Below are 12,869 nucleotides of genomic sequence, written 5' to 3'. Positions count from 1 at the left end.
CCTAGCAACCATGAAGGGGGGTGGTGGTATTTCTTTCTACCAGAAGGCATCTGGAGAGCTATTAATGCATCAGACTGCATGGGTCAGATGCTGTTTGTTTCTCTAGCGAGCAAGCAAAAATCACAGAGCGTTCTGATAGCACGTCTTTGGAATAAGTGGAGTTACACTAGTAGGCAGGCTGAGTCAACGTATTACTTTCAAGTTTGTATTTGGTTTACATGTCCACAGAAATGTGTTTCAAGACTGAGGAGCAGCAAGGCTAATTCAAAATTCTTTCCAAGCCACTGCCAGCTTTGTTTGCTAGCTCTAGCAAGGAATACGTTCATATAAAGAACTTCCTAATTAATATTCCTTTCTAGGAATGGTTTCCTTTGACCATTTAGTTCAAAGGAACAGAACAAGCTTTATGGCTTAAAATCATAGATCGTCACAATATATCAATAAAAACACAAAATGTATATAGCACTGACATAACATATGTACACATAAATATAAGATGACATAGCTTCCGTCCTTTCTTAAGACTTTTGATGCTTGATGTGCACATTTTGCTATTTGATAGGTAGTGGTTAAATCTCCACCTAGAAGCAGCATACAAAGTTGAACCAAGGGGGGTATATCACACAAGTGGTCCAGGACCTTCTTCAGCCTAATGGCTCCTGGACTGCTCAGTGGCTCACTGTAATGAATTTGTTACACACTTTGAGGGGGAAATTGCTCAGATTCGCAAAGAGTTGGACTCCAGTGTTGATGGAGAGCCTATGGCTGTGTCCAGTGCTCTGGACTTATGTCATAATTTATTGGATGAATTTCAGTTGTTACAACCTGAGGATGTGGACAGGGTGCTTGGATCAGTTCGTGCCACCACTACGTAACTCAACCCTTGCCCATCATGGCTAATACTGTAAAGGAATCTGCCAGGGGGGTTCGCACCTGGATCGTGGAGATGATCAACTCCTCATTAAGAGAGAGAGTGCTGTCCACCCCGTTAAAAGAGGCAGTGGTTTGCTCACTCCTAAAAAAAACCTAATCTGGACCCAGGTCTAGTGATCAACTACCGACCAGTAGCAAACCTCCCTTTTCTGGGCAAGGTATTGGAATGTGTGGTGGCTGAGCAGCTCCAGGATCTTCCTGAATGAAACGGGTTATCTAGATCCATTTCAATAGGGTTTCAGGCCGGGTTATGGGATGGAGACTGCCTTGGTTGCCCTGTTTGATGGCCTTTGCCGGGAGAAAGACAGGGGTAATGCATCCCTGTTGATTCTCCTGGACCTCTCAGCATCTTTCAACGCCATCGACCATGGTGTCCTTCTCGACAGATTGGCTGGGATGGGAGTGAGGGGCACCGTTTTACGATGGTTCCACTCCTACCTGGCTGATCGAGTCCAGAAGGTGGTGCTGCGGGACAGTAGCTCTGATCCATGGCGGTTGCGTCATGGGGTACTCAGGGCTCTGTACTGTCCCCCATGCTATTCAATATCTACATGAAACTGCTGGGGGAGGTCATTAGGAGGTTTGGGCTGAGGAGTCAGCAATATGCTGATGACACCCAGCTCTACCTCTCATTCTCTACCAATCCAGGTGTGGCAGTCGCCATTCTGAACTTGTGCCTGGACTTGATACTGGGCTGGATGAGGGTCAATAAACTGAGGTTCAATCCAGACAAGTGGGAAGTGCTGCTGGTATGTGTTCTGCCAGATAGGTTAAAGGGCCATTTCCCTGCCTTAGATGGGGTTACACTCCCCCTAAAGGACAGAATCTGCAGCTTGGGGGTGTTCCTTGACCCGGGTCTGACCTTGGAAGCCCAGATGATGTCCAGGGGTGCCTTCTTACAGCTGCGGAGAATATATCAACTTCGCCCTTACCTGGATGAGTGGAGCCTGACAAAAGTCACACATGCACTGGTAATAATCAGATTGAATTACTGCAATGTGTTATATGTGGGGCAGCTGGTCTGGCGACTGCAACTGGCACAGAACCGGGCTGCGTGGCTGCTAAGTGGTGCCGCTGCGTGGACTCATATCACGCCGGTTCTGAAAAATTTACACTGGCTGCTGGTTGCTGCTCGGGCCCAATTCAAAGTGCTTACTTTGACATATAAAGCCCTAAATGGCTTAGGATCTGGTTACCTGAAGGATCGCCTTCTTACATACGAGCCTTCCCGTACTGTAAAATCAGGCCAGAAGGCCCTTCTGAAGGTGCCATCCCTGAAAGAAGGGGATGGCATGCCGAAATAGGGCCTTCTTGGCTGTTGCCCTGCAATTCTGGAATGCCCTCCTTATAGAGATTCGCCTGGCTCCAAGACTTTTCGCTTTTCGGCACCAGGCAAAGACCTTTATGTTTAGCCAGCATTTTAATTAAATAGTATCCTTTGGCTGGCCATATGAGCAGCAGGATTTATTAATACTGTATTAATGTTTTAATGACTGTTTTTAATATAGGGTATTTTTATAATATTGCCTATTTTGATGGTTTAAATGTTTTTAAAGATTTAATATTGTTGTACGCCGCTCAGAGACCACTGGTAATGGTGCAGCTAAACTATCTTGTAAATAAAAAAAAAATACAATTGTTAGTACATACAGTTTTGTGACCTTGAGTCCCTTTCTTAAGATTCAGGTATATATTGTAAATAGAGGAGATAACTGAGCAAGCTATGCATACTTAACTGCAAGTAAGACACATTGAATACAATGGGACTTATATACTGTACACTGAGATTCCAACATTATGTGCCTCTTGTGGGGAGTAAGTCCTTATTGGACTCACTGGCATTTATGTTTAAGTCAGTATTCTCAAAATTGCACTGTGTGAGACTGATCAAGAAACCACAGTCTAAACGTTGACCATAAAAATGTTAAACAAGTTACTCTGCCTTGAAAACTCCTACGCACAACGCGAAGATAAGACAACTGGGGGACTTACAAAGCAATATATGGACTATTTTGAACCTTCCTTAACATCGTGTATCTGTTAAACAATATTTCATTAAGCATGTCACAGTTGAAGGGGGGCACCCTTCATAGTGCAGAGGACAATGAATTAAACAAAATCCAAGATCTGCAGATGAACAATACTTTTATAAGATCAACTATAAATTCATAAATTATATAAGGGGTTTGAGTTCTTCAGAAATCGTCATTAGACTGAACAGTTAAAAAAAAAACAACACACACACAAAAAGCCAAACAGTCCCCGAACATCTGGGCACCTGCTTTAAGCCCTCAGAAATTTGTCATTAAACTCAGTCCAAACAAGAGTACCGGTGTCACCTGAACCTCTTGCAAAGCCTTCTGGGAAGAAGCGACACAGAATTTTGTTTTGCTTTCGCGAGTAGAAAGATCGGAGCAGATCGAGGATCTGCATCTAATCTTTGATTAGGCGCGCAGGTTTCCTTGACAACAGCATAGCTTTATAGGAACTACGGTCGTGTGTGTTATTATTATTGTAGGTTTTGCCGGAGGCGAGGCGCTAGCTGACTAACGCTGTGACTTCTTCAAACCCCTACTTTCCATTGCAGGAGGGAGTGGAACTGCGGATCTTCGTGGCAGCTCCGAGCGAAATGCTTGGACTAACCCTGCCTCCCCCCCCCCCCTCTTTCCGTTTTTTTAATCTTCTAGCCTGGTTTAAGAGTTCTGAAAAACTCGAAACCTTGCACATTCTTGGAATTTATATCGGATCCTAATAAAGTTATGGTCCGCCTGTGGGCGTTTCTTTTACTCCCATGCCTCAACACGGCCCCTCGCTTTTCAAGGCGAAATACAGTATCAGTAATACAAATATTTTTGTTTTTATATCCTTAATGGTCGAGCAGTGGTTCTTAACCTTGGGTTACTCAGGTGTTTTTGAACTGCAACTCCCAGAAACCCCAGCCAGCACAGCTGGTGGTGAAGGCTTCTGGGAGTTGCAGTCCAAAAACTCCTGAGTAACCCAAGGTTAAGAACCAATCGCCTACTACTATACTGTACTGTATTTGTAATACCAATATAGGGCATCTCCCAAAGGGGAGGACGTCTTTCGCAAATCGTTCTTCAAATTGTCAATTTCCTGCCCTTTCCAACAAATACAACTTTTCCCCTTCTTTCTGTGAACTCGCTCTCGCGCTCTTTTTTTCACCAGCCGCCGCCGACCACCTGCCCTCCGCTCGCCACCCTCGCCCTCTTGACAGCCTTCCGCGCGCGTGCCGCCGCTGAAGCGTTTGTGATGTGAAAGCCTGCTTGGCCCCCGTAGGCCGCCGTAGCTCGGAGTGCACTCCCAATTTCTGCTCGGGTTGCTGCCATTGCCTCGGCGTTTGTCAAGAGTTAGAAGCGGGGCCATGAGCGAGAAAGGGGAGCTGGACCTGACCGGGGCCAAGCAGAACACGGGCATGTGGCTCGTCAAGGTGAGAGCGAGGGAGACGCGGCCTTCTCCCGCCGGGGTGGCGTGGGATGGGGGGGAGGAGGCAAAGCAGCGCCGGGGAACCAAGCCGGATCCTCTGTACTTTTGGGATGATTAGTAGTAGGAGGACCATTTGCAATAGTCCAATTCACCTGCCTGGCCCTTCGTCAAGTAAGAAGGAAGGCCACCGATTCTTGTCTCAGGGAATTTGCGGTTTGAAATTCGACAGAGAATTGCGTGGTGTTGACGCCCTGATCAAATGTTTCTAACAGCATTCCCCTTCATCCTTTTTTCCCCTTAATTTTATTTATTTATTTATTTATTTATTTATTTATTTATTTATTTATTTATTTATTTATTTATTTGCCGCCCACTCTACCCATAGGTCTCTGGGCGGCTTACAACAATTAAAATTCAATACAATAAAATATAAAATGATTAAAATACGATTAAAATTGCCACCATCAAGACCCACAGTTAATGTTATTTCAATTAAATATTGGACTATGGCAGTAAGTTTGGAACCGACAGAAGAAAATAGTTCTGCACACAGCATAGAATTAAGGTCTGACTGTCACCCCCACAGGTGGTGATGGCCAGTAATCGTTCAGGGAATTTAAGGCCGTCAGTGGTTTGCTCACCGCCTTGGGTCAGTGGAGTTTGTCTGCTTGGACGCTGGGGCTATTTCAGTGACAGAGGCGGAGAACAAAAATGGAGTGACGGGCTGGAGATTTTACGCTCTTTTCTCTTTGTAGCTTTTTAGAAGCATCTGGTCGGGCAAGATGGGAGGCAGGATGTTGGACTCCATGAATATTGGGTCTGTCTAAAAAGCTGAGTGTGCGTCTCACCCTTCCCAAAACATACAAGGAATAAAAGTTGAAACCTACAGCTGTGACTCTTGGCCTCAGCTGATTTTGTCTGGTGAGCTGGGAGCAATGGGTTCCCACCTCATTGTCCATATGCTGGGAGGTGTTCTACCATTGTTTGAAATTTTAGGGACAAGGTGCAATTTTTGGCACAGTTACCCCCTTGTCCATAGAGGATCTCTTTAGATATGGATAGCACATCCTCCATCAAGAAGTTGTGTTTGTATGACAACCCCCCCATTCATGTTCAAATAAAGGGAGGATGTCTTCCATGAATGGAAAAAAGTGTGCTTTTAGTTAGAGTAAACCTGCATATATTTTCAGTAGGGAGGAGTGAGGTTAAGACACCAGTGATTGAGGTTTTGTAGAAAATTTTGAATTGGATTTTTTTCCAGTGTTCTGGACAGTGTGTGATTTGATTTTGTATTTTATTTGACTTACACTCGATAAACAAGTCATAACATCACACAAGTATTTGGAGTGAAATATCTGATAGGGTGTTTAGAAATAAATCCTTCCAAAAATCTCCAGTTGATGAATATGTGCTATTACTTATGCAGCCATTCTTTGAAATGCCAAGAAATGGCCTGAGATAATCTTGCAATATTGTGCCCGGTTTTCCAGTAGGAGAATGCCAAGCTTTACATAACAAAGGCCAACCTTATGATGCCCATGTCAGCAGTCAAGACAGTCTACCTACAGGATTCTCTCTTGTGGTCATTGCAGTTTACAAAAATATACCAAGCAAGGGAAAATCCCAGAACCTGATTCCTTTTTTTCATTATTTAATCACTTCTCACACAAACACCCAAAATTGTCAAGGCTGATTTTCAAGTTCTGTTGCTATTTGGTTTCAGTTTCTATGTGTTTTTGGAGTTTATTTTACACCCTACTTTGCTATTCAGTACTAGGACATAGATTTTCAATATTCTTCATCAAATGCCCACCAATTCTGTTCTCCAATCAATTTCAACCTACATTTCCTAAGCATTCTAGATCTCTGGATAAACTTAAGAGTCCTAAACGTTGGCATGCTTTCTCCAGAGCTAGATTTATCTGTCTCTCTCCGGGAGTATTAGACGGACTCTGTTGAAGCATTTCATATGAAGGTTGGCTGTGACCATGTGAAGATGAAGTAGTTGAGTCTTCGGCCCATATATTCTTTTAAATTCATCCTCCACAGAGAAGAGTGTAAAACTTCACCATCATGTTTTGAGGAAATGCCTTGAAAGACATTCACATGGTGTAGAGATTTTTTGTTGGCTATTATAAACCAATCAGTCACAGATTCTGTAGCTAATTTCCTTTTTTCCTGTTTTAAGATGTCATAAAAAGGCATTAGCACTTTAACTTTGTATATTTTCTTAAATATATGTACTGTATGCCTAAATTATTATATCTTACTCTGTTCTTGTATTGTTTTAACTTAGATATGAATGCACAATAATGTACACAAATGTTCCCACATGCTTCCTGGGAATAGTCATCTGGAAAACATGATAGCTAGACCACAACTAATCAGGGTTTTGACTCAAATCTTGTTTAAGAATACAGGAATCAGTTTGTTGGCTAACACAAGATAGAAACTACTGTGTGTTCTTTGTCAACCATAGAAAATGTCTAGAATTCACAGATAAACCTTTGGCATAAAGAGTATAAAACATAACCAAACTGGTTCATTAAGTGCCTCATGCAAAATTCGGGAGGTAGGAAAGCAGAAGACCAAACCCTTCAAAGACATTTAATTGGGAGCGAGGCTTCGCTTTCTCACAATTTAGCTGATGAAATCTGCAATTCTTTCCAGAATGTCAGGCACCTCCACAGATAGCATAAAATGGACTTTGTCCACATCAGATTTTCCCTCCAATTTTAACAGAATCAGTACCACAAATTTGGAATGATCACTCTGGTGGACTGGACAGTGCAGAAGCACGTGGGCAGGAGTTTCCAATGCACCCTGCTTGCATGAGCAATGTCTTTTGAGGTACGGGATTCTTTTGAACCTGCCATATAGTAAGCTGCAGGCATGACATTGCATCTGGCTAGGGAGAATGCCCTGCGTTTGTGGACATTTGAGCATAGAAGGATGGCAGATGGTTTTCCAATCTTAAAGGGAATGTGGGAAAACAGTGGTGAGCAGGTCTTATTGGCTGTATTCCATAGTTCCTGGAATGCAGTGTCCAAAATTCTTCTTTTGATTATTTGGAACGCTCGCCCTTGATTTAGTGACCTTGGTAGTCACTATCTAAGCCAATCCATTTCAGTTCTTTTAAAAGGGCAGTAGACCCAAAGGGAGGTTTAGAGTCCAGTAATAGTTGATATAATAAACTATCTGGGTCAGAGTTGTAGAAAAGTTTTAACCAGAATTGAAATGATCTTAGCCAAGCCATCGTTTCCAAAGAGGCCTCCAGGAGGCTGAGCATGGCCGGAATGGTCTGGTGGCTTGCCTCCCACCGGCGGCGGTGGAAGCCTGGGAGGCTGAGCCTCCCTTTTCCTAACTGTTGGGGTGAAAGAGCTACAAAGAAGCATCCTCTTCATCACCTACGGTTTGAATTTCCCATCCTTTCCCCCCTGCCTTTTTCGGTTTGTACGTCAAAGCTCCGTTCACAAGTAAAAGCAAAATTTTGCGGCCGGAGATGTTCATATGTTGAAATGTTTGTAGGTAGGGGCGTTTGTAAGTTGAGGCACAACTGTACTTCCAGTCTGGAGGAGCCAGCCACAATTGTCCAAAATAGTTTAACATTTTTCTAGGTCACTGACTCTTGGGGCTTGCTCCATTGCTCCAAAATAAATTTCTGTCTTTTTCTTTTATACAATTCCTTAATTGAGTTTTTAGGGAGAGAGATTTGTGCCGATCTTGGGCAGAGTCAGTCTTCCTATACAGTGGTGCCTCGACTTATGAACATCCCTACTTACGACCATTTTGTGTTACGACCACCTCTGGCCGCAAATTTTGCTTCTACTTGCAACTGGAGTTTCCACTTAATGAACAGAAACAGGCAGGGAAAAAAGGCGGGAAATTCAAATTGCTAAACTGTAGGTGGTGACAAGGCTGTTTCTTTGAACAGTAGCTGTTTCGCCCCAGCAGTTAGCAAGTGTGTGTCGTTGTTGGAGGCTTGGGACTGCCTCCTTCTGCTTCTGAGAGAGTGTGTGTGTGTTTGCAGGGAGGCTTTGGGCTGCCTTGTAAGGTTCTATTTTCTGCTTTTTAAAAACTGTTCTGGGTGTTTTTGCAGCATGGTTTTGAGCTGGAGTGGGGTTATGTTTCTGTGCTGTGATGGGTCTTGGGGGGTTTGTTTGTTGGTTGGTTTCCCCCCTCATTTCCGATGGGTCTTGGGTTTTTTTGTTGCTTTATGGAGTGTTTTGCCCCATTTCCAATGCATCTTGGGGGGTTGTTAGTTTTTTAGGCGTGTTCCCCATTTCCGATGGGTTCTGCATGCTTCCCTTGCTTTTTCCTTTGTTTCCTTTGTATTTCTGACCTGCCTCCTTTGTTCTTTGTGCATTTCAGATCTGCTCTGTTTGTTTTCTGTGCATTTCCAATGCGTCTTGCATGCTTGATTGCTTTTCTCCCCCCCTTCGGCTGGAAGGGATTAATCGCATTTCCAATGAGTCTTGCAGTGATTTTTTTTTTTGGTGATTTTTTTTCTTCGGCCAGAATGGATTAATTGCATTTCAGTGCATTGCTATGGGAAATGGTGCTTTGATTTATGACCATTTCAAGTTACGTCCATTTTCTGGAACGGATTATGGTCGTAAGTGGAGGCACCACTGTATTCCCTATATGAATCACAGATATATACTTTCAGATCCCTATAGTCAAGGTCAAGCCAAGTTCTTTGCTTTGAGGGACTGCAGCACCTTTGGGCTGAAGGAGCTTGTCCTAATTCAGTGGTTCTTAACCTTGGGTTACTCTGGTGTTTTTGAACTGCAACTCCCAGAAACCCCAGCCAGCACAGCTGGTGGTGAAGGCTTCTGGGAGTTGCAGTCCAAAAACACCAGAGTAACCCAAGGTTAAGAACCACTGTCCTAATTCACAGTGAAGATAAAAACTACTGTACAGTATTTGCTTAGTATCGTACTGCTATCCGTTCATTGTTTCAAATGAATTTTAAGAAACAATTATATATTTTATTTTACTTTTTAGGAATGAGAACCTTTCAGAGGAAAAATTAAACACTAGAAACCCCTTCCACCTCATCATTATTTGAAGCCTTAGTAGAAAGGTTGCATTTTTGTAGACAAGAAAGGATTGATATAGCTTCAATGTGTGTTCTGGGAATGAATGCTATACAGAAAGAGCAGTAAGAGATCAAGACTGTAAATCTTGTGTGATGAGCAGATATGAGTTCTGTGGAAAAGCTAAAGTAGCTTTAAGGTTGTATCAGAACTTATTTTAGTTTAGTAAGTTAATTGCTCATATTTGTAGAACTACTTAAGTTGTTCTTTTAACTAAAACACTAACATTATATAGTGCACATAATCTTGTATTTGCTTAAAAATCAGTGTTTATTAACTGAAGTGGTTAAAGAAAATATCTTTAAAAAACAAAAAAGTAAACATCAGCTGCGTCCACATGAAAAACTTTAAACACTGTCTTCTGCAGCTCTCTTGTCTTCATCTTCATTCTCTTGTTTGTTCATAATCTGGAAAAGAAAAACAAGCTTTCCTGCTTTATCAGGCCCCAACTGATTTCTCACTTTAGAATGTCCAGAGGAAGAGAATATTGTTTAGATGCCAGCAGAAGACATGACTGCTGTTAAAAGGGAAATCATGACTTCAACAATTTCTGAATCCAAGTGCTTACGTGACTTCCACCAGTTCTTTGGTGTGAATTTCCTTAAAACATAATCAACAAACAAATATTTATTGAATTGTTTCCCCTTACCTTTAAAGGTTATTATAGTTGGCAGTAGTGATGGATGATTACCCATGTCATCACTAACTCCTCTTCTTCAGCACTTAAGGTTTGACCCTAGTACCAGATATTGACAATGTTTGTGAGAAAACAGTGCTTGTCCCATACATTTTTTAGTTTGTTTAATCCTGTCAGTTCGTTGTTCTCTAATGCTCAATCAGTTCCTTCCAAATTTCAACATCATCAATAAAACAGCATTTTTTGTATTTTGTTTAAAGCTTCAGAAATGGGTTTCAGGATGCTCAGCATATGTTCAACATTTCTTTTAAGCCCAGTGTTGAGGATTTTGACTGTCCGTACCATCTATTTTTTTTCTCGATTTTGCTCACAAACTGTCATCAAAATAGGCCAGTTCTTGATATATTGTTCAAAACAATCCATCCACTGCAGAGTTCTATCTAATATCTTGTGGAAGCATTCGCTTGGTTCCATCCATTCTTTTCAGAGCTGCTGCTGCAAAATGATTGTTACAGAAGTATTTAGCAATTTCGCACCGAAGTAGACAGGCAAGCCTCTGTTTTAAAAGTACAGTACTTTTTTTCTTTCCGTTCTTAAGAGAGTTTGATACTTTATAGCTTTCCCCTGACAGCTACAGATTGCGACTTTGTTACTTTAGGCACCAAGCCTCCCTGTTCCTTGTGCCTGAGAGACTGTTTCTTTTAGCCTCCAGATACCCAGTTTTTCTAGAAATATTTCTTTTCTTGTAAGCCTCTTTCTTTTTATTCACCTCAGCTGTTCCTTTAGACCTTGGCTTCCACTTTTGTTCCCTCAGCGCTCCTTTTCTCAGAGCTTTGGGATTTAAAGCTAGCCCTGTTGGTCCTTACACTCTCAGCTTGAGGTAAACTTTTTAACCACAGAAATCTCCGCAGAGTCTTTTCCCTGCCTTAATCTTTCCAAAAGTTTGTGATCTGGACTCCCTTTCATACTATTTACCACACTCCTTCGCCTTGACAAACAGGTTTCTCAGACTCAGGGAAGTTCTTTTCCTTTGGCTCCCTGGCATTCACCACTTTGAATCCCAGATTCAGAAATTTTTTCTTTACTTTGCCTTACTGGATTTCTTTCACTTCGAATTCCCAGAATCAGAAAATTTCTGTTTACTTTGACTTATTGGATTTCTTTCACTTTGAATCCCACAGCTAAGCCGCCACTTTATGTTGCACACCCCCAGCTCTCCCCTGTTTGTTTTCTCTAACATTCAGGTTTGCCCTTGGGCACGACTTTTTCTTTTCTTCCTTTTTATGTTGCCACCAGAGGATATTCTCCTCCCTATACTAAATATGAATAATGGATCAATGCTGTCAAATATAACAATGTTTATTTATAGGTTAATAGGTAAATCACATAAAGGAAATCATGGATGGTTTTGAATTATTCATTCATTAAACGTGCTTTGGACTTTAGATATGTTTACTTATATATATTCACTTTAATCACTGTGTTACAATATTCAAACTGTTTATTTTATTTCTTATTACTTTTAACTCCTTAAGTTCCCAACTTTCCAAGTCCTTGTCCTAATCCTAACCTAACCTGTCTATCTTAACACTTTAAATCCCTCTATATATCGCTGTCTCTTCTTCTCTCTAACTCTCTAACTGCCCTAACTGTCCCAATCTGCCTTTTTTTCTCCCCTAGTTTGTTGGTTCCGCCCCTCCTGTCCTGTCATAGGCTCCCACATCAGAACTCTAACCTGATGGACAGGAGTGACATGTGAGCTGTCTGTCACAGTGGCACCGTGCATTATGGCTAAACATCTCTACTTCAGTCTTGTTTGTCCAAAGGTCATTGTTCCAGAAGTCTTGTGGTTTGTCCAGATGTAATGTTGTAAACCTAAGCTATACTGCCATGTTCTTTTTAGAGAGAAAAGGCTTTCTCTGTGCAACTCTTCCAAACAAACCATACTTGTTTGGTCTTTTTCTAATTGTCCTATCATGAACTATCATTGTTTCCTCTCTCTGAGAGAGAGAGAGAGGAAACAATGCCCACACACATTTCACATGCTAACTGTATAGTCTGAGATAGAAGTCTTGGGTTTTTGCAATTTCTCTGAGCATTGCACAGTGTGATGTTCGGGTGAACTTTCTTGGATGTCCTGGGAAAACTGGCAGCTGCCTTGAATGTTTTCCACTTGTGAATAATCTTCCTCACTGAAGAATGATGGACTTTAAATTGTTTGGAAATGGCCTTCTAACACTTCTCAGATTGATAGGCAGCAACAATTGTTTCTCTATGATCATTGCTGATGTGTTTCCTCCTTGGCATTGTGTTAATACTACATATTTGAATGCTCCAGATCAGCAAATTGCTAAAACTTTGGCTTTTCTAAAGGTGGTCACACTTGCTGATGATCAGTTACTCAAGGGCATTTGGTTAGCAGCACCTGGTTGCTACTTAGCCTCTTCATTCCTATGGAAGCAGTAAGGCTGTACCTAGTTTTTCACATATGGCTTTTGCATTTTGGATTTATTTTTGTAAAGTAAATCACAACACAGTGTAATATGCCATGTGTAGTTGTTCATCTGAGGTTGTATTTATGTAATTTTCAGACCTGCTAAGGACAAGATTATTTTTCTTAAGTCCTGATACATAAAACTATAGAGTTCAAAGAGGGTATACTTTCTTTTTCACATGACTGTAGATGGGGCTTGCCTAGCAAAGAGGCACTGATGTCTTCTCCTGGTTGGGGGGAAGCTCCTTAGACTTAGATAATA

At 41.8% G+C, this 12,869-nt stretch overlaps 1 protein-coding gene across 4 annotated transcripts in view; it reads left to right on the top strand.

Moving 5' to 3' along the window:
- The first annotated feature begins 4,178 nt into the window (after nucleotides 1-4,178).
- GTF2F2 (general transcription factor IIF subunit 2) overlaps nucleotides 4,179-12,869 on the top strand; it is a 118,345-nt gene continuing 109,654 nt past the window's right edge. For 2 of the 4 annotated variants that reach the window (XM_078390690.1, XM_020797060.3), the window contains exon 1: nucleotides 4,179-4,381. In XM_078390690.1, coding sequence (XP_078246816.1) covers nucleotides 4,316-4,381 — 66 coding nt within the window. In that variant the 5' untranslated portion in view covers nucleotides 4,179-4,315. The remainder of the gene's footprint in view (nucleotides 4,382-12,869) is intronic. The other 2 variants (XM_078390692.1, XM_078390691.1) reach the window with 2 other exon arrangements.

This window comes from Pogona vitticeps, chromosome 3, assembly GCF_051106095.1.
Source record: "Pogona vitticeps strain Pit_001003342236 chromosome 3, PviZW2.1, whole genome shotgun sequence".
In the NCBI taxonomy this organism is placed as follows: domain Eukaryota; kingdom Metazoa; phylum Chordata; class Lepidosauria; order Squamata; family Agamidae; genus Pogona; species Pogona vitticeps.
This window is presented reverse-complemented; position numbering and strand designations above follow the sequence as displayed.